Source organism: Carex rostrata, chromosome 24, assembly GCF_964058835.1.
Source record: "Carex rostrata chromosome 24, lpCarRost1.2, whole genome shotgun sequence".
In the NCBI taxonomy this organism is placed as follows: domain Eukaryota; kingdom Viridiplantae; phylum Streptophyta; class Magnoliopsida; order Poales; family Cyperaceae; genus Carex; species Carex rostrata.
The window spans coordinates 1,380,006-1,401,077 of record NC_135941.1 but is presented as its reverse complement, the minus strand read 5'-3'; the positions used below and the strand labels follow the sequence as shown (position 1 = coordinate 1,401,077).

General features: G+C 33.5%; 2 protein-coding genes across 3 annotated transcripts; both read right to left on the bottom strand.

The window, feature by feature from the left end:
• Positions 1-1,613: 1,613 nt before the first annotated feature.
• On the bottom strand, positions 1,614-4,164 carry LOC144575685 (uncharacterized). The gene is made up of 3 exons (XM_078325918.1): positions 3,778-4,164; positions 3,303-3,540; positions 1,614-1,990 (listed from the first exon to the last, which is right to left on the bottom strand). The coding sequence occupies exons 1-3, from the start codon at positions 4,090-4,092 to the stop codon at positions 1,863-1,865; spliced, it is 681 nt and encodes a 226-aa protein (XP_078182044.1). The 5' UTR covers positions 4,093-4,164; the 3' UTR covers positions 1,614-1,862.
• Positions 4,165-16,393: 12,229 nt separating this feature from the next.
• Positions 16,394-20,862, bottom strand: LOC144575815 (putative transcription factor RL9). Of its 2 annotated transcripts, none has more exons than XM_078326060.1 (6): positions 19,806-20,862; positions 19,639-19,715; positions 19,153-19,195; positions 18,892-19,039; positions 16,880-16,958; positions 16,394-16,776 (listed from the first exon to the last, which is right to left on the bottom strand). In XM_078326060.1, the coding sequence occupies exons 1-6, from the start codon at positions 20,533-20,535 to the stop codon at positions 16,660-16,662; spliced, it is 1,194 nt and encodes a 397-aa protein (XP_078182186.1). In that variant the 5' UTR covers positions 20,536-20,862; the 3' UTR covers positions 16,394-16,659. The 2 variants fall into 2 exon arrangements, with proteins under 2 accessions (XP_078182186.1, XP_078182187.1); XM_078326061.1 differs by having other exon boundaries at positions 16,880-16,955; positions 19,806-20,846.
• Positions 20,863-21,072: the final 210 nt, after the last annotated feature.

Here is a 21,072-nt window from a genome sequence, read left to right as displayed (position 1 = left end):
TGCCAATTGCTTCTCAAAGTTGGTGGTCATCTGATCAAGGCGGTTCCAGATCATGCGAAGTTGTGGTGGATGTGGTGTTGATCTTTATTATTTGCAATCGAAATGCATGTTGGTTTGATCTTCTTTTCTGTTTTCCTTTTAAATTTTCTAGTTGAGGCTTTCTCTTTTCAGTAAAGAAGTTTCTACTAGTCTAATCGCACATGATTTTATTCGCGAATGCACAAAAAAAAAAGGTTGTTCTAATTATGCACAGAGTCTAGTAAAGATTAAATCAGAATTCAAAGTTTTTTTAAGCTGTTAAAAAAAGTGTTCGATTGAAAGTACTGTCGGTACTTTTTAATTGAGAGTACTAATAACAACATATTTCGCCTGAATGTACTGATATAAATGTAAAATTTATTGTGGGACATTCTTTTCAGATAAACGATAAAATTTGTTGTGGAAAAGAAAAAGCACAATGAATAGTTGTGTATCTACATTACTACATATATTTTGAATGATTTTAGAAAGGAAAAAACTATTCCAAAAATCATATCATGATTTGAATTTGTTGTATTACATAAGATATAAGACTGACAAAGATTAATTGCCTTCTAGAAAATTTGTAATATACTACAGACAAAAAGATGATATTTGGAGGAATAAATTTGTAATACCAAAATTTATTTTTGGATGATCATAATTTTAATATGCACGTTAGTTGATCTTGCTGTTGTACAATATCAATATGCCACCTTTCATTGCATCATTATATTCACACATCACACGCATTTATTGTTTTGATTGTCACAAACGATCTGTCATACTAAAATCTTATAAAACAATTTCAGCTGTAGATCTGCTGAGCACATGAATCCGGAGTGCGTATCGTGTCCGGTGCCTACTCGTGGATAGCGCAGGGCCTGCATTATTTGAGCTTTGAGATTCGTGCATAACGTATTTGGACGGTTATTATTTTCTAAAAAGTCACGCAAAATATGAGGTATCTCAGAGGATGCGAATTCATGAATCCGATGCTCCATATTTCGTCAATACGTTTGGACATGATTGCCTTCTGAGAATATAGTCTTTACAGATCAAAAAATTGGTACTTATAGACTAATACGGGCCTCTTGTATTTGGGTCAAAGTAGCCCAATGTCAAAAGAGCAGTAACATTTAATTGCATTATTCATTGTTGTATAAGATGGTATGTAATTAATTTATTATGATGTGGTCGATAACTCAAATTATTTTTTCAGCAAAAATGTGATTATTATATAAACACTCATCCAATAATCACTCTGTAAAAAACGGACATTTTGATCCTTTCCAACAAGACAATTAATGTCAAAGATCATTAGTTGAATTAGGTTAAAAATTCATAACCCAAACATATAACACTAGGCAATTTGCCAAGTTATTTAATTGAAATTATTAAATAATTAGTCGGATTAGGCAGTCAATAATCATGTTTTGTGGTTCAGTTAGCATTCAAATCCACACATTCCCTTTACAATTCACATTACCATGTACCCATGGAACCCGACTAGCCCGCTACTAGGCCGTTTTTTCCGACACTTTTTAGGCAGATGCAAAAGCAATGAAATATATCTAACATTAATTAGAGAAAACTTTTTGAAGCCATAATACAAATTATAACATTAATTATAGCATGCTACGCTGTTTACAAAAAGACCATACTTCCAAACCAAATGCAAAAAACCATGCCTCAGCAAATCAACATTTCACAGCTTTCTAAATCCAGAACAACATTGCCAGATTAACATAACAAAGCAAATACTCTGGCAAAGAAAAACATATTTATACAAAAGTTAAAGCTTTATATGATGTAAGCACTGGGTAAATAACATGTGGTGATTATTAATCCCGGTGTTGCCTTGAAGCCGAATATGCTGAGATGGTAGAACATGAGACTTCGATAGATTGTTTTGTGAGGAGTATGCTTTTTTTCGCAGCAGTCCATGCCAACCAAAAGAACCCAATCCAACCTAGAAAATTCACACATATTTTTTCAGGAAATTTCCAAATACATATTAAAGAAAAACAAAGATGAATTTCATAAAGTGCAATAAAATTGGTCCCCAGCACAAGTTGGTTCTATACTCTTTGGTTTTTCTCACTGGGGTGATTGATTTATTCCAATCAAGTCATTCTGTCACCTTTCACAGAAAAACCCTTGAGGGTGTGCTCCAGAAGAGGATAGAGGAGGATAGAGGGGAGGGGAAGGGTGACCGGACCTGACCGGCCGTTGTTTAGTTGCTCCAGAACAATAAATTTTGAGCGGGAGAGGAGGGAAGGGGAAGGGATAGGAGGTGAACTCTATATACAAACTATTCAAATTTTGTAACCCCACATCAGAGTTGTAGAGGAGCTTAACTCTTAACACGGCTCCCCTCCCTTCCCCTCCCCATCTCTTAAAATTTCTGGAGCACAGTGTAGGATATTGGCCTCCAAGTCAGCAAACAAGTTGTCCACGATGACAAATTTTTTTTTTAAATAAAAACATGATAGCATTGAGATGACTCGGTCAAATACAAAAGTTCAAGGATTTGAGGCAGAGAAAAGAAAGTTTAGTGAACAAAGTGTGACGTCACACAGTATAGTGAACTCTAAGAAAAAAAATTATCTTATAAGGGACGGACTTGAATTGTGGTAGCACATGCCTATTTATGATTAGATTATCTAGCCAAACCAACATGTAATACCAGCACAGACTTGACAGGCCTACTTTAATTATACGGGTGCGAACAAAACTGAATGTGCAGACTGGACCGAGCCAAATAATGACAAAAAAAATTAAAAATAAAAGAAAAAAGGGTCTTCCAATTATTTAAATAGAGTCTTCTTCAAATAGATAAGAAGTGTTGCTATGGTTTTCTTTATAAAATGACTGTTAAGGTTCATGGATATCTCCTTTTTACCCAGCAATAGTTTGAATATTTAGATTTCAATTTACTAATTTGGTAATCTGATAAAAGCTATGGTCTATGGCCAGGAGAAAAGGCACCTCTCTAATAAATAGATTAGAAATATAAATAAGAAAAAGAAAGATTTTGAGAAATTCGAATTCTGTAATACTCAAATTGACCAAGTTGTTAGTAAACTAACTGTTTTTAAGCCCATACCATTAAACCTCGCCATTAAACACTGCAATGAGGTCACTGGTACAAAGTAGATCCAGCACTAATTACCAACAACAATCTTTGTTTTATCTTGAAATTCATTCACAATCTAAAATAACCCCTCCATATCATCTCCACAGACACATTTAAAAACTAAGAAAGCAGAGAAGAAACATACCAGTGACGACCATGAGAGTAAAAATTGTAGAAATGGTTACAGCAGAGATGGTGAAGACAGCAACAGATAAAGCACCGATATAAATAGCAGTTAATAACGCGAAAAAAATGGCCAGAAATCCTCCGACAGCTGCCATTGACATCAGAAGAGATATCACCACTGCATTCACAGTCGTTGCGGCAAGGAATAACATGAACACCAGAACCCCCGTCAGAGAAACCAGAGCAATTGACCCAACCTGATATTTAAAACAAAATGTTTCATTAATACAAAAAAAGACCCAAATTTAAGCTCCAATCATTCATATTTTCAATTATACATGTAAATTACAGGAAACCAATGATTGTAGTTCAGTAATTTGAATATGAACTAAGTTCTATTGATATTGAAAACTATATTGAAGCAATTGAATAAATTCCAAGAAATTCTTAGATAAGTAACAAAAATAATGTTAGCAAAGTGGTTCAGAACTAACTGATATAACAAAGAGCGCACGCAAAGGACTGCCGCTGCGAGTCCAAGCAACAAGATCCTTTGCGGAGTTTCTCGAAGCATCTGGAAGCCTAGGCACGTGCGCTGAGGTGGCATCCCTGACCCGCCTGATCAACGGCTTCGACGCGCCGTCGGAATACACCACACCGTCGAAGAAGCTCCGAAACACCGATGGGAGTGTGTCAGGGGACACAACGGGGCCGTCGACCTCGATCGAACGGTCAGGATCGTCCGGACCCACCACGCCGTTCGACATCTTCGTTTGGAGGTCTTCTTCTTCTACAAATTCGGTCGACATTGATTGGTCCAGACTTCCAGTGAAGAATCGGAGAGTCAAAAATGAAAAGCACAGATAGGAGAGGAGGAGAGTGGATTAAATTGAGAAAGTTGGATTAATTGTTCGTAAATAGAGAGGTGACACGTGTCCCTAAGTCTTGAGTCATGGGAGTCCATGTCGGCATGACTATGCAGGAGACCCTTGCTGCAGTGCGATGCCGTACGATGAGCATAATACAAAATTCGGTCCGACGTCCGTTTAGAGCCGTCCGATCAGCATTATGTTTCGTTCGTTTCAAGAGCACATGAATCTCAGTGCAAATCGGACAGCTTAATTTGGACATCGGACGGGATTGGGTCCTCCGTTCATTGTACCGTCGCATAATCTGACAGGGACCGTTTGGGTGACGCTGACGCAACGACGGAGAATAATATCTGAATCCTGGAAACCAACAAATGGGCCAATTGATTTGCTCTTAAATTATCAATGGTTGGTTGGGACTGGCTTACAGGCCTATGATGGCGAGTCTTTGACCCGAGATAATGTGAAAAACTAAAAAGGCCATTTAAGCCAGCCCATTTTGGAAAATTTCTAGTCAACGAGCATAGCTTTCTATGGGCTTAATCTAGTGGAAGCAGCACTGATGAGGATTTGATTAACTAAAAAGGCCTTTTAATCCGGCCCATTTATAATACTAAGAAGATTCTATACAGACAAAAGCCTAAGATTTGTAATTGACGCACAGATGTAATTTTTATTACACAAAAAAAAGAAGAAGATTATCTTGACAATTTTAACAAAAATTAAAAATTAAGCATGTTATTTCATATATAGATGGTCTAGCAATCAAATTTCATGCATAATTAATTTTGAACCGTTGAGACTCAAGCAAGTTATAACTTGATGTATAATGAAACAAACATCAAATTACATTATTTCTTATAGACATAATATGTACATATTATAGATCCTATATGTTGAATTTAAACTTTATGTTTAATTAAAGATTGTCAAAATAAGGACTTATTAAGTGATCCTTCCTCTTTTGATTATGTTATATATATTGTGGTTATGTGATATATGGCTGCATCAAAAACACCACCTATACAACCTTATGGAAAACAAAAATACCTCTTAAGATCAAAATTTTTATGTGGTTAGTAAGAGGGGGCAAAATTCTTACCAAGGACAACTTGACTAAAAAAGGATGGATAGGTGACCAAACTTGCTATTTTTGTAGTGAACCAGAATCAATAGACCATCTTTTTGTAAAATGCTCCTTGATATCTAGCATATGGCAATGGATAGCAAACCATAATAATTTCTCTTTCAATTGTGACCAATTAGATGATCTTTGGTTATTAGATGCTTGGATCCCATTAAAGGCTAGCTTTTTACTTGAATTAATTAGAGCAGCCACGATTTGGGTTATTTGGCTAACTAGAAATAATGTATGTTTCAATAATGCCACAATTCCATCTGTATCCTCTATTGGTTTGAAAATTACAGCTCTAACAACATACTGGTGCAAATCAAACTTAGATGAATCTTTTTTTAAACTTAGTTTAATTTTACCCATGGATGTCTCTAATTTGTCCCAGGCAGGTATGGCTATAACCCTCTCGGAGACCGATACATCTCAGGAAGTCAGCAGCAATTGGGATTCCGAGGACGATCCTTGTCATGGTTTAGAGGGGTCAGACCTCTCTGAGTATCTCAGGGACCGTGCTGACATGGATGCCACTGATGCCGCTTTCTTCTCTACTGGCACCCCTGATCCTAATACTCATGATAGTTCTTCTCTTACAAACTCTCCTGCTGCAATTTAGATGTTTTAGTCCTTCGAAAACCTCAAAACTGAATTCTAATGTTTTGCTTCTTAATGTGCCGTGGCACTATTTCTGCTGTAATCCTTTAGTCAGTACTAGTGGTGCTTTAGATATCATTTGACTGCTTCACAGTTGGAATGATCTTTAGACTAAAGTTTGGTCTTTATTTTTTGCAAATGGAACTCTATATTGTATGACTATTGGTTTCTATTGAAACAGGTGGCATTAATGTCACTATTATCAAAAAAAAAAAAGAAAAAAAAAAGTGATATATGGCTGGAAATTATGACAGTAATAATACTGGTGAGTATTAGCTTATATATAGGAAATAGAAACATTTAAAAGATGGCTCAAGATCTAAGAACTGGCCCATGGATGTCTAGATGTTGTAATATTGTAACTCGACAACTATAGTAGCGTTGTCTTGATGCGACAAAATATGTATTTTTCTATCAATGTTATAAATCACATTGATAAATCTAATAAGTTCCGGAGGGATCCTTGTAATAAAATTATTTTGATTTTGATATAGGTGTAGATAGATGCATGGGGAACCGGACGTTTAAACTAATATATGAAAGTCAAAATTGAATGGAGATTAATTATATGAAATTTTTAATGCAACATATGAGAATCATTTGATACTATCCATAATATTTTACTTTAAATAATATAAAAATAAAACACAAGTAAAAAAAAATTAAAATTTTCTTAATTACATGACTCTGCTATTCAATGTAGACAATTATAATGACAAAAGACTTGAGAATTGTAGGTAGTTGTATTTGTCTTTCTAATTTTTTTTATTAAAATACACTTAATATTAAAAAAACTACAAAATTATGTCTACACAAATTTTTTGTCACATCCTACTAATTATCCTGACTATGACTCTATTTTTGACAGGCTAGATATATATAACAGCGTGGAGAAGAGGGTCACTAATTAAGCAGAGCTTGTAATTAAAAAATTGCTTGAATTAATAAATAGGCGGTGTAATACTATTTTTGTAAACATGTGTTGAAATAGTGTCATAGTGCATGTAATGAGTTGTCGACTTCTTTCGAATAGTACTACTTGGTATATAACAATAAAAAAAATAAAAATAATAAGAGAGCCCGTACTAGACGTTGATTATAGACCCTCCAAGATGATTTAGTTTTCCTGTGCAAGTACCCACAAGATTGGTATTTTGGGGACCTATCTAAACTGAAAAGAAAAGAAAAAAACTTTTAATCTACTGGTCCATCCATAAAATTAAAGTCTGAATTAATTGAACCAATGAATTAATTCAAATTAGACGGCTAACAACTATTGTAGATAAATGCTAAGCACTACTATAACTTTAATATTTTCAGATTATCCTTCAATTTTTTTTATTTTTGCAATGAATATATTATGAACAGAGGTGGACCTAGTTTAGGCCAAGTGAGGCCCTCCTAGATTTTAAAATTTTATAGAAATTTATACGTTCAGACTGACTTCGACTCTCTTGAAATTTTATTTGCCCTCTCTTAAATTTTGATTCTTTGCCTATAACTAATATTAAATTTAGGATTAAATTATGATAAATTTCTTGAATTCTAATTGGAAATTAAAAGTCAGAACATTGGAAATTATAAAAGAACATTATTTTTTTTGTATCTTATATCCGATTTGCTATTTTCTTACCCCCAATGATAATTCCGGATGTGAACTCTCATAATAAAATGAAATTACAAAACACTTGTGTATTCAGTCCCCTTATGTCAATTTTCTGATTCCGCCCTGCTTTTAATATTCCTATTTATTCAAGGGGTGATTGAATAATTAACAGCGGAAAGGAATCATACTTTTCTAATAGAAAGAGATGATAAGGAAGTGGTCCAAGGTACTATTAAAACGATGAATTTCTTGCCATGCATTGTATATATCCCTACAATAATAAAAGGTATTGTTTTCTTGTCCCCAGGGAGGCAAACAATTTAATTTTTTTTTGGGTCATAAACAATCTGGAGTACTGCAGATGATACAGTTTTAAACTGAAGTACTGCAAAGAATTTAAACTCAGCAATTAAAAAATAAATTATTTTTATTGCATGATAACTCAGTGTTTTAAAATGCGGTTTTGTTCATGCATGTGGAAGGCTACTGGATACTGCATATGCGGCATGCGGCCGCATATACAAATTTGTATGCGGAAGTACATATGCAGTTTTACTATGTTTTTTTAAATAAATATAGATAAAATAAAACTAATTTATATCTAAAGACTTGTTTAGTCTAGTAGTTTGTGCTATTTACCGTACTATAAAGGATATAGATTCTAATTTCCTCCATTGCAAAATAGTTTTTAGGGTTTTTTCAGGTGTGTCCGTATATACAAAGGTACCGCATGAACTTGACTGCATAAAATTTTGTATGCAAAAGACCACTGCATAAGCATATACGGCCGCACTCCTAGTTTGACTTAATTAATAGCATGTCAATTTTGACCGGCCATAATTAATTGATGGACTGTTTTATGAAGTGATTTCTTAATGAGTATATGTTTTTGGACTCCGTTTATGTGGAACAAGATATCATGAATTTAGAATTTTAAAAATAAAAATTTCAGAAAAGAAAGGGGCAGAGGAATTAATGTGTACAGGAATGTAAAGCATTTGATTGCAATATTGCAACCAAATTCTCTACATTAATCCTGTAATAATTAATGCCTACTTATTAAAGGAATTAATTTCTTATTGTCTTTTGCAATGAAAAATATTTTGCTACTAAAAAAAATTAAATAAAAAATATTTTTTTAGGGATGACTCCAATTATTTTATTGAAAAATAATTCAGTTTATCTTACAATGACGATATATTAATATTATAGCAAAAGAAAGATAAATAATTTATTTAAACCTTTTAATTTCACTAATTAATTTTCAAATGTATTTTTTTCTAAAGTAATATTTATAAAATTAAAATATCAAATTTTCAACTAGAATATTAATGCCTCACACAATGACATTCAATTACTTTTTTCTATTAAAAACAAGCCCAAAGAAAATGTTTTATTTTTTATTATTTGAAATAAATTAAATGCCACTCTTTTAATATGATGATAGATTGTTCTCTTTGTATATAATAATATTAAATGACAGAAACTTCATGTCATTTTGTAACTACTGCTAAAGATCTCAGTGATGCATAATTGAATTTATTTATGACTTTCATTAATGAAAGGAGAACATATACCCAGTCAAATACATGCATTTGACCCTCAGAGACACGCACAAATCATGAACAAACACATCATCTAGAGAAAAATTAAACAGTACTGCTGTCAAAGGCTTCAGTCTTCATCAGCCAATATATACCTTTGAAATAAAAATTCCTTTCTTCTCTTTCTATCTAACACACATGTGGTCCTAATATATATTCAACTTTAGTTACTTTAGTAATTTCTCTTTTTATGGATGAATTTCATGTATACGTACCCCTAAAATTCATAATATCATATTTATCCTTCTAAATTTCAAAAACTCACAAATTTACCTAATTTATTGACTTTTTTTTTTATTGAAACTCATTTTAAATTTATAAAATAACAAATTTATCCTATATTAAAAATAAAATAATATGTAATACGTGTCTGAAAAATGTTCCGTCTTCTAACGTATCAATTATCGTGGACAAATATTGGTTTATTGGCATTTAGACATATAATTGTGTATTCATCACAAGGAAAAAAAAAATATTTGTTCTCAAAACTGATTAATTAGAAATTTAAGATACATATACTTTACTTTTTTTTAATAAATGTTAAAATGGGTACTTTATATATAATGATTTTTAATAAAAAGAAGTGAATACTTAAATTGGATAAATTTGTGAGTTTTTGAAATTTAGAAACGTAAGAGCATCTCCATCTCAGAAATTATCCCAGTTTCTAATATAACGTGACAGTTTCTAATTCAATTTCAGAGATGTGAACCAATTGCTTATTTAGCAATTATTCTGAAAAATTTCTCAATAAGAAATTGATTTCTAAAGCCACGCTGGACAAAAGAATTAATCTCATTCGTTGTCAGAATTGTCCTTTCTCTCTCTTCCCACTATTTTAATTTCTAATGAGTTTCTGAGAAGAAAATGCTCTAATAAGTTTTTTGGAATGGAAATGCTCCAAATATAATATTATGAATTTTAGAGGGGAAAAACTCACAAATCCCCCCCTCATTTATACAGCCTTTAACCTATACATGCAACTAGGTAGGCATTAAAGCAACCACACCTTTGTGTAGTCATTTTGTTGTACCCCTCTTGCACCAACAGTTGGAGATGCCTCACCATGCACACATGCAATAATGCTCTCGCCTTCTCTCTCTCTTTCTCCCTCCTCTCTCTCGTCGCTTTCACTAACTATTTAGACTGTAGAGGTCCCCATTTATTTCATATATTCCCGAATATATATACTGAACATATATTAGCCACGCTGGATAGAGACACTTAACAGTATTCTTCCCGAGAGAGACAAACCAAACAGTTTTTGTTTTTTCTCTTGTCTAGATCTTGACTACGATGTACATTTATATATATAACTGTAAAGCTATAAATGACTTGGTATGAAACCCGCAATATATAGAATTATATATATACTGATATCTCTCATTGCATGCAGTATTGATTTCTTAAAAGAGTATACAGAGAATCCCTAATATAGATCCAGAATACAAAGTTCAAGAATTGGCGGATCCTATATATCTTTGTCTTCTTTTGGATTTGTTTCTTAACAGGATTTATATTTTGATATTATATATTGAATCTGGGTAAATTGAATAGCCTGTAATTAATATATATCCGCCAGAAAATTCTCATTGATTCCATGCATCTAATCTAATATTTAATACATTTTTTATTTGGATTATGGCCTGTTGAAGTTTAATTGCAGCACCTTCATAACTACTTGTGTACAATTATATATGGTGAATATATATACTAACTATTGTAAAATAGTATTCCATTCTATATATATTCTAGAATATTTCAATTTAAATATTTAGGAGATGTATGTATGTATTTATATCTTAAAATATTCTAGTAATTTGTTTATTTAGGAGATGCTTGCATATTTTAGAAGTATCTTATGATAGGTTTTAAAATAAAAAAAACGAAGCCTTGTAACTTAATTGGTCTGTACTCCTTTCTAGTTTAATTTCCTGTTTAATTTTCTAGAATCGCATGATGGGTCTAACAGAATTCAATTACATGCTGCAAAACCCATATCTCCTGTACCGCCATAGTTCCCTGTTTAGAGCTCTCTCTTGCTTCTCTATTCAATTATGCATGTTACTGGCATTTTGCACAGAGGTCCAACAGAATCAGCAAAATTGCATCGAACTTTTCTCGTGAGCTAATTGAAGATATTCCTCACTTCCAAATCACCCAATAGATAATTACAGTTACAGACTTGAACAATATGCTCTCTCAGTTGCTGTTGGAGTTGTAGCAGATCGACACGAAAGAGGGGAACCAGGGCTGAGATATGGCGTGCGAGTGCTCCCCATTTCAAACTTTCAATCATTCATCAGACATTGTTTATCAGAACTTATCAGTACGTCTCTTAGGTTGTACATCACATTATAAAGCCTGGAGCACTTGGTGTGACTGTTCGTTGTTGCTCCACAGCGCGAAACCTTAGTAGTATTTGGCAGGCTCAATTTGTACTCACAGAGCTGTTCCACAATTAATAGACATGGTTCGGACAATGCTCAAAAGAAATAAAACATGCATGCCAAGTGTTTTTGGGTGGAGGGCTGGTGGAGGCTGTAGTATACAGTATACACAACCTATCTTTTCAACTGATGTCCAAGAAAGAGCATGCCAAGTATGACTCTCAAGAATTGTAAAATGGTGAGAAGTCGATCATATATTTTTCAACTGATATCTAACGAATGCATCTTCATCGGTTATATATATATTCGCAACTGAAGTCTGATAATATTATTAATTTCATATTCAACGGATGTAAAGAATAAGCATGTGTTGAAAATGATGCTGACAAGAAGGTACAAGACTATTAGTACTAGAGAACCCATAGAAGAGCAGCCCGGCACACAAACCTCTGGATCATCATCGTTATACAACAGTAGCGTGAAATTTAATACAGACAAACCTGAAGTCTTGATAAATTATATGAGATAACCCACTAAATTGATATCGATAAAACCAGTCTCTTGTCTCTATGCCGACATCGAGCCCCTTCGTTTTAAAGATTTTTGTAAGGACAAACAGGAGGACTGCTTCAAGAAATGATTTGGGTTTAGTGTTCTAAATACATACATACGTGACGTTATGAGCCTAGTATGTGTGCGACGTGACGCGTCAAAATGGTGATTTTACTTTATTTGTCCAGATATCGAATTATTGATTGAAGAAAAATATAATAACAAAATTATGATGGTACATGATGTGTACATCAAAGTCGATTCGCCTGACGTGATGCGTCGTGCCATCTTCACGGAAAGAAGTACATCACTCAAAACAATTTGTCACACGATACACGAGTCGCACCACGTGATAGAGACTCATGCCATGACGTGCATGCCTCTTAGGTGCTGTGTCGTTTCATGACGGACCCGACATAATGTGTCATTTTTACTTCACTAATTTGGGCCATTGATCAATAGCATACGGGAGCTAGTCACGCTTCTGACGAACAAAAAAATAATTTATTGTCAAATGAGTGTACACAATTAAGTGAGGTGCAAATAGTTCAATCAATTGTAAGTTTATATTACAGCATATAATAGTTCAGAAGTTCTACCAACTAGATGTCAAGTTAGAATTCTTGAATGATGTTGTTGATGAAAGAGTCTTCTTTGAGCAATCTAAAGGTATTGTTGAAAAAAAAAAAAAAAAAAAAACTATTTCATTTGTTGGAGCAAATGTATAGGTTCTTGTTGTTAGTACTCATTTAACAATTAATATAGAGTTGATTCTTTGAATGCAAGACAAATACTTATCAACATTATTATTTATAATGTTGATAATAATTTTCTTATAAATTATTGTAAAATATTTAATAATTATTTGTCAATAATACATATTTGGTGATACTATTTCTAAAAAATGAAAGTATATCATTATAATTATAGTCAGTTAATTAGTTGCTTCATTGTTCATATATAATGAATTTCTTTATTAATGAATATTTTTAGTTAATTAGTAACTTTGTGAACAATATGGGCGGCACTTTGCAAAATTCACAGAAATAAATGTAAAGAAAAGAAAGAAGAGAAGCACCTCAATCATAACGCAATGGATTGCCAAATCATTTCCCAGTGACCCCATGTTTTCTTTGGCTCACATTTATAAATTCTCTCTCTCTCTCTCTCTCTAGATCTCTGTATATCTGTCACACATAATGAATGCTCCTACTGAATTGTTGTCCAGATATTAGTTGAGATCATCCCTACACATTGTTCCCCTAAGCTTAACTTTGATATACCTCTTCCAAGTTCTCCATTTATTTCTGCTTCTCACAGGACCAGGGGACCACAGCGCACCGTTCTACGCTACTATTTGCTCCCTCTTTCTGTGTTCCACCAATTTAATTCTATTATTTTGAAATCGAAGATGAAGGTAGTTAATTAGAAGGTACCATGGTCCATTATTCAAGGTACAGTTTAGTGATAAGCTAAATGCATGCATGGTCTATAAGACTTTCAACCAATTGATAGGTAAATTTAATTACTTCATCCCTGAAATACTCACTTGTTGTTTGTATTAATGGCTAGCTTTTTATTGCTCCCCCTTTTAGTTGAACATTTGAACTTTTTTTATTAATTCTTACCGAGTAAATATATTAACAATGATATTTTGTCTTCAAGGAATCCGTATCACCCTAGGTACCTGAGGAGCAAGCAGAAAATCCGGACCATTCTTTTAGATTGGCACAAATTTTGAAGCAGACCTCTTACAGTCACAACAGATCCGGATTGAATTTGATTTGGATGGAATTAATCTGGGCCGTTCGGTTTTTTAAATTGTACCTTAGGTACTTGGGGGACACACTCTTGTACTAGTCAGAGGTGTAGACGTGTAGTATATATTTGCCTTGATATGGAGTTGAACCCTAAAATATTAAGGTGGAAATATTTTTTTCGCCTAGCTACCATAACAATGAGATTTTTGGCAAAATAAAAGATATAATGTAGGATTATATATATCCTGAATGTAAATGCCTTTCAGAGAGAGATATATATATATATCCATTCTATTATTAAGCACGTTGGGTGTCCGATCCGCCAACGGCTACGATTGAAAAATGATACTTCGGATTTGATCTCAGCCCTCCAATTACATAATTTGTCTTCTTTTGATTAAATGCATCTGTTTTATGTATAAAAGTCTAAATTTAGTTAAAAACATACTCATTACATGTGCTGCCACACGATACGTTACAATTAAAATTGAACAAATTTTGAAATTTAGCGATATATTTATCCGTTTCCTTATTTATTTGTTTCCATATATCTCTTCTTCAATTGAGAAGACTCCACCTTCCATTTTCTTATTTCTTTGTTTCCTAACTTCTTCTTCGTTTCTATACGGATCACAATGGAAATCAATTTTTTTTCTTATTTCTCTTTCTTTGTTTCTATACATATTGGTGTGAGCAATTTAGAATATATTTTCAATATAGAATATATCAATGTGTGTGTGTGTGTATATTCTAAATTGGAAACAAAGAAGGAGAATAATATAAATTGGAAACAAATTAAGAACAATATAAATTGGAACGTGTGTGTGAATATATATTTCTCTTATAATATGTGTGTGTATATATATATCATATACATACACACGATAACACTTTTTATTTATGTTTTTTGATATCATATTATATGTCGATATTGAATTGTTTGTATGATATTTGATATTAGATTCGAATCGAGCTATTATTTGATATCATTGGTACTTAAAAATAAAGAATCATCACATCATCAAATTGTTATCAGATATCACAATTAAAGTTAATTAAAAATACAGAATCATATAAATTTTTTATTAACATGTGTCTTGATTTTTAGTAATTATTATTTTTTATTGATATATTTGTTTCTTATAATATGTCTCCGTTGCAACGCACGGGTATGATACTAGTATATATATATATATATATATATAAAGACATGATAATTACTCCACAGTACTTCCACAAAATTGAACACTACAAATTCATGTTTAATGAAAGTCAATGTGTAACTTTCGTTGTACCTCTATTGCACTGTATGTGGGCCTTGCACCAGTACCTCCCAGCTATATAAAATTGACCAATGCTTAAGCATTGTGCTAACTGCTAAGAATATATATACGTCAATAGAACTTTGGTTGGATCTCAACTAATAGTATACTTCTATAATAATTCGTTCTTCAGTGACGTATTAATTAGGGAATTGGGAGTTCAAAACACATAACTAATTAACTATTCAACTACTATTATAAACTTTTTGTTCCATTATTTTTCTTCAATGACAACATATTAATTGCTAGCTCTTGCCTTTATTATTTCATGTTTTTTTTTGTCAATTAATTAGCATTCTTACAAGTGTTAGATAGATCTAGATCTACCGATATATTTCCACAAGTTTTGTGTTAAGCAAACAAATGTTTTAGCAAATTAAGTGGTGTACTGTACCATCACTTGGATGCATGCAAATATACTAATTAAATTAATAGATCCTCTTCTTCCTGGTTGCTTCTACAAAAACTGGCTATCTGATTTGTGCTAACCAGGGGTTGGCTAGAAATCTACCAGGTGTTAAATTTTGTGCTTTTCATCCCTAATGTTGCATTTATCCAATTTCTTGTTTTGTAGTGATTTGAGACAGCATTCATTCAGAAAATGTGCAAAATTTGGACTCTTTCTCGACAGGTGTACAGCATAGAGAAGAGCCATATATTGTTGAGTTGCCACAGTGGCTGTACATTGACATTTTCTTTTGCATTTACTGTAATTTTACTATGTATTATTCTTTCAAGAACCCCACTATAGATTTGTCCTTAGCCTCTTTTTTACTGCGCTCTCCTTGAGGAATCTTTTGTTACTAGTTTTTTTCTTCTTCTTTTATCTAGTTATTAATGATCTTTTTGCACGGATTTATATTACATGCACGTGTTTTAAAAAACAAATAAGGGCAAGATATAGACTAGTCAAGAAAAAAAAATCCACTCACATTTACAGTAGTAACTAATTGTCAACACAGTTTTCCAATTTTTGGTAGCAATTTAAATAGAGGTGCTACACTGTGTAATTTTCCAACTCCTCTGACATATGATAGCACAATTATTTTTGCATTATTTTCTATGAAATGTAGGCAAAAGAAGGTATCTATTAAAGCTGACTAAAATAAAGATCACCACACGAGAGAAGAATGCAAAAGGAAATAAGCAAAAAAATATTATATTTCCAGATAGATTGCTTCACAATAACACAACCTTTTCTCTTCTTTCCTACTTTGCATGTGCAAATGATAAAATTTAGTAATGCCTAATGCAGCTTTAGTCACCTCCATAAGCTGTTGTTTTAGAACAGAAAAAAGAAAGGAGCAAAAGCAAAGAAAAATAAAGAGAGATGCTTGCATGCATGCATGGTAGTGTTCACTACTTGCTCTTTTATATATGTTCTCTCATGCTCAGATTTTGCTCTCTCTTTTTCCTTCTCCCATTCACACTAGTCACTAACTATAGAAACAAAATCATATGACCTTGACTTTCATAGAACTATTTTCTTAGCCAATCTGGTCGGGTCCATGCCAGTCGGGTCTACCAAGCGTGAACTCAAGGCTGAGGCTGTTGAGCTCATGGTTAGACACTTGCGAGCCATTCAATCTGCATGTTTCATTGTTCTGTTGCACAAACAATAAATAGAATGGTAAATTGTATGATCGATATAAGAAAAATGAAATGGTTATGTGCAAATTTTGTATGAGGAAGAGAAAGATTACGTACCGGATCAGCTTGACAAGATAGTCCCGGGGGTCTATTTGCATCCATGTTACACGAATTTACTAGTGGCCATGGATCCCTGCTGAGATTTAACAAAAAAAAAAAAAAAAATTATCAGACACATGCAAATAGAAGGGGGAAAAAGTGGGGTTGCTAGTATATATGTCATCCCTATATGAAGAGCTTAACAATATATAATTATATGTGCTATGTTGCAGATGCATCTAGCTTTGCAATATACAGTAAGGATTTGATTTGGAATTGCACATTTCGATATTCTATTTCTTTTCTAACTGTTCAATGTAAGGCATTTCTATATATATGCCTTATTTGTGGTAAATATTCTGTAAAATATACAGAATATATAGGTTGCAATAAAGTAACAGTGCTCCAGAGGCACTTATTTGCTTTTGAGGGATGCTCTATGTGCATTTCATTGTTCATTGCATAATTGAGAACTTCACACTTCTTACTTTAAAGTGTAAATTAATATTAGCCGTTTTATAAAATAAGCAATGAATATAACTGTCAAGTAGATGTTAAAATCATCTTAATTAGTAATTTGAAACTTTGGAAAAACATTTTATCAAAAAAAAATAAAAAACTTTGGAAAACAAAATTATCATGGTGAAACCTTTACACTAACTGGTCCTTAATGTAGAAGTGAAAGAAAGAAGAGGAATAATAATGAGATTATCACAGTTTTAATCGATGAAACTAGTAATTGGAAATATGAACAAATCAATCTCTTCTAATATATGCTACCAAAGCCATCCCCTATCCTCTCAAGTCGCACCATTTTGATTTATGAATTTCCAATATGTATAACTGTTATAAAGCCTTCCTACCACTTAAATATCTTCTAAAAATGTTTTTTTTTTATTTGTAAGGCATGCAGTAAGGTTTTTAAGTAATTAAATAGCTATTCTAAAATACACTACAATATGGATTTCTATATAGAACTTCTGATTTTATATCTATTATGTAGAACATAATAAGTACATATATATTCCTCCTAAATATAGTGCTATAAATCAGAGAAACAAATTACAAAGCAATAACTTTTATGAGCTTAAAAAAAGTGGTATATATGTTTTTTTAAAAAAAAATATAGTGGTATATATCATTTGCTAAACCTCTAATAAATGAGAGAAATTAATTATCCTGTCTAATTTCAGGTTTGAGCAAGAACTACTTAAGAGGAGAATATATATGTAAACTGATTGTAATAAGAGGAAAAAAAAATCTCCAACCAAAATAAAAAGAAAGGTGGGTGAAATTATAGGATACCCAAAGGTCGAGATTTAGAGTTAGAGCCCCTCGCACCCTCTGCGAAGCTTTAAAAAAAAAAAAAAAAGTGTAGAAAGAGACAAAAGACTTGCTTGTTTTTTTTTTTGTGGAAACAAAAGACTTGCTTGTGTAGAGATATATATTTGTGAGCATGTCAGATGAAAACAAAGCCATGGCAAGAAGAGTCATATGTGGTGCAAAATGACAAATACAATCCCTGACTAACATATCACATACTGTCCTTTTACTTCAATAAAACCAAAAGAGAGCACACAAGTTCAAGTCAAGGTGAAATAGAGGTTTTTGGTCTATTCTGTGGCATATATAAAACTTATCAAGAATTCAAAATTTCAAACCACAAGTTTGTCAGTACGAATATTATGATGTTTTTATAATGTACTTATACGCTGTTTTACTTTGTATGGATTTAACTTTTGTAGGCTGTGACAGGTTGACTCATAGCCCCACAGCAAATCTCTTCACAGACAAGAGAAGAGAAACAAAAGCAGTAAAAGAGAAAAGCTGGCGTGGTATTCTCTCCTTTTCTTCAAATATGGGCTAAAATTTGTGTGAAACTGTGAATACTTCTCAATGCAAGAAAACAAGGAAAAGCCCAATGGCATGCAAAAGTTAAAGTAGTACTGACTGGTACCAATACATGTCTATGAGAGAGATTAGAGAAAGAGAAAAGATGATGAAGGTGTTTAATGAATGTATCAATGTACCTTGATGAGTTGCTCCATCTGGTTGAAGTGTTAGTTAGAGAGTAATCCGTTTCAGTTGGTGGACTTGGTCTATCAGTTGCTCGTTGCTCCATTAACCGCTTTATATTAAGGTCTGAACCGGATCCTAAATCATCTTCTCCAGTGCCATCTAATAGAAAGACATGTCAACATGATTAGTGTAATTTGATATGTATTGATTTATTAGATTAATCATTTATCTCTATGTACCAAAAAAGAATTTACTAAAGAACAAAGAATTACCTGATGATACAGGCTTGTCAGTGCTCTTCACAGTTCTATACATCTGTTCAGATAAAGCAAGAGAAAATCAAATTTCTGAGAGAGAGAGAGAGAGAGAGAGAGCTTTTGCTAGTATACTAAAAAGATCAATCCCCCTATGACTGACTAATAAATATTCTAATCGATGGCACATCTTCAAATTTTTTTTGTACTATTCCAGGTTTGATATAATGGCATTATTGCATAATGATGTTGCTTTTCTCTTCTTTCCTTTTTTTCTCTCTCTTTCTATGAATAGCACTGCCTTATTTAATTGGATCAAGTCCTGTTTTCAGACTCATTCATGTCGTTCGTTCGTTCATTCATTCATTCATTGGCAACTGTGCCAGGAGAAAAATAGAGAGAAAAAGTGAAAAACTTAACCCATCTAGAGAAAAATAACAAACTAAAAAAAATAGAACAATGGAAGAATGCACCTCTACAAGACCAAATAATCTCTATTTTTACCTGTAAATGGCTCTTTACATGTGCCAGTGTGAGATCCTTCACATCCATTAACTCAAGTACTGATTTAGGCGTTGCCCCTGATATAAATGATCGATACCATTTAATTATCTATGCAATTACACGAAACCAATGCTAAAAAATTATTGAATTAACATAAAGAATCATACTTTCATGGCCGCCTAATAACTCGACTGCATGCACGAACCGCGCATGGAGTGTGCTGGTCCATCTCATTCGCGGAGCACGCATGCTCCTTTTCGCAGGAAGCTTTGACACGAATCTCGACCCGATTCCGAACTGACTTGCATGATGGTAGCCATTAAACCCCTTAAAGGGGTTCATCTCTGATGAGAACCCATTAAGCCTTGCTGGTCCAATTAACATCCGGTGGTACGCTGAGCTTGCACCTGGCATCTGAAATGCGGGACCCATAGAAACTGGGTCTAGGCCAGATGAGGAAGGGGAAGGCCAAGTTAAGGGGTAATTGCTATAATTGTTAGAGTTATTAATTTGGTGGCCATAGAAACAAGGCATGGTGGTGCTGCTACTTTTAGGGTCAGATTGCATGAAAGGAGAGGTTGAGGAACTGGTGTTGTTTGTGTGATAAATAGGGATGCCTCTGATGGGACGACAGCCGTCCGATTGAGGTGTGAAAGGTGATGATGAAACGGGATCAACACGGCCCCGCCAAGGGCTCTCGGCCTCGGCAGAGATAGGAGATGGTTGAGAAAGGGAGAGGTTCATAAAGCTGTCGCTATGGGACTTTGGGCGACCATCGAGACGACGCCATGTATCACGGTCTTGACATGCGGCAGGATCAGAGAGCGACGAAGGTGCGGTGTTTGGTAGGCTGATATGGAGCGAGAGGTCCGGCGATGGCGCTGACGCTGCTTCCATTTATAAAGAGATAAAATTTGTTACTCCTTGCCAAAAAAATTAATTCCTTAAGTGAGGTGTAGAGAATAAGGAATGAATGAAGAGATCAATAAAGTGTGAATAATTCAAAGAGATGGAGAGGAGGAGGGGAGGAAGAGGTGATGAGTAAAGTAGAGAAGAGAGAGAGAGAGAGAGAGAGAGAGAGAGAGAGGGGAAAGTAACTTGTTTCTTGGGTTTGTCCTGGTTAGGTGCGTGTATTAAAAGAGAAAGAAGAGAGGGGTCTCTTTTTCTTTGAGGAAGTATGTGTGAGACAACGACACTGAAAAGATATCAAATTGAAAAAGAAACGGAGAAGGCGTTATGAAGAGATAGAGCATCATATATCACTGTTACAGTGTATAGAGAAAACCATACAACATGATATTTATTTTTTTGCTTATAGTGTGATCAAGGAAACAGAAAGCTGAGTTAGATAATGAAATAAAGAAGAAGAGACTAAGAGATATAGTCGTGTGGTTTGATTCTTTTTCCCCCACACCTTTCGGATTTGGGTTCCTC

Bases quoted from the DNA above. Each gene is read 5' to 3' on its own strand.
- LOC144575685 (XM_078325918.1), bottom strand. From the start codon at position 4,092: ATGTCGACCGAATTTGTAGAAGAAGAAGACCTCCAAACGAAGATGTCG. The intron at 3,541-3,777 runs GTTAGTTCTGAA...TTTAAATATCAG, and splicing joins GTGCGCTCTTTGTTATATCA to GTTGGGTCAATTGCTCTGGT. The intron at 1,991-3,302 runs GTATGTTTCTTC...TGAATTTTCTAG, and splicing joins TACTCTCATGGTCGTCACTG to GTTGGATTGGGTTCTTTTGG.
- LOC144575815 (XM_078326060.1), bottom strand. From the start codon at position 20,535: ATGGAAGCAGCGTCAGCGCCATCGCCGGACCTCTCGCTCCATATCAGC. The intron at 19,040-19,152 runs GTAATTCTTTGT...TCTTTCTATTAG, and splicing joins TGACAAGCCTGTATCATCAG to ATGGCACTGGAGAAGATGAT. The intron at 16,777-16,879 runs GTACGTAATCTT...TTTGTGCAACAG, and splicing joins TATCTTGTCAAGCTGATCCG to AACAATGAAACATGCAGATT.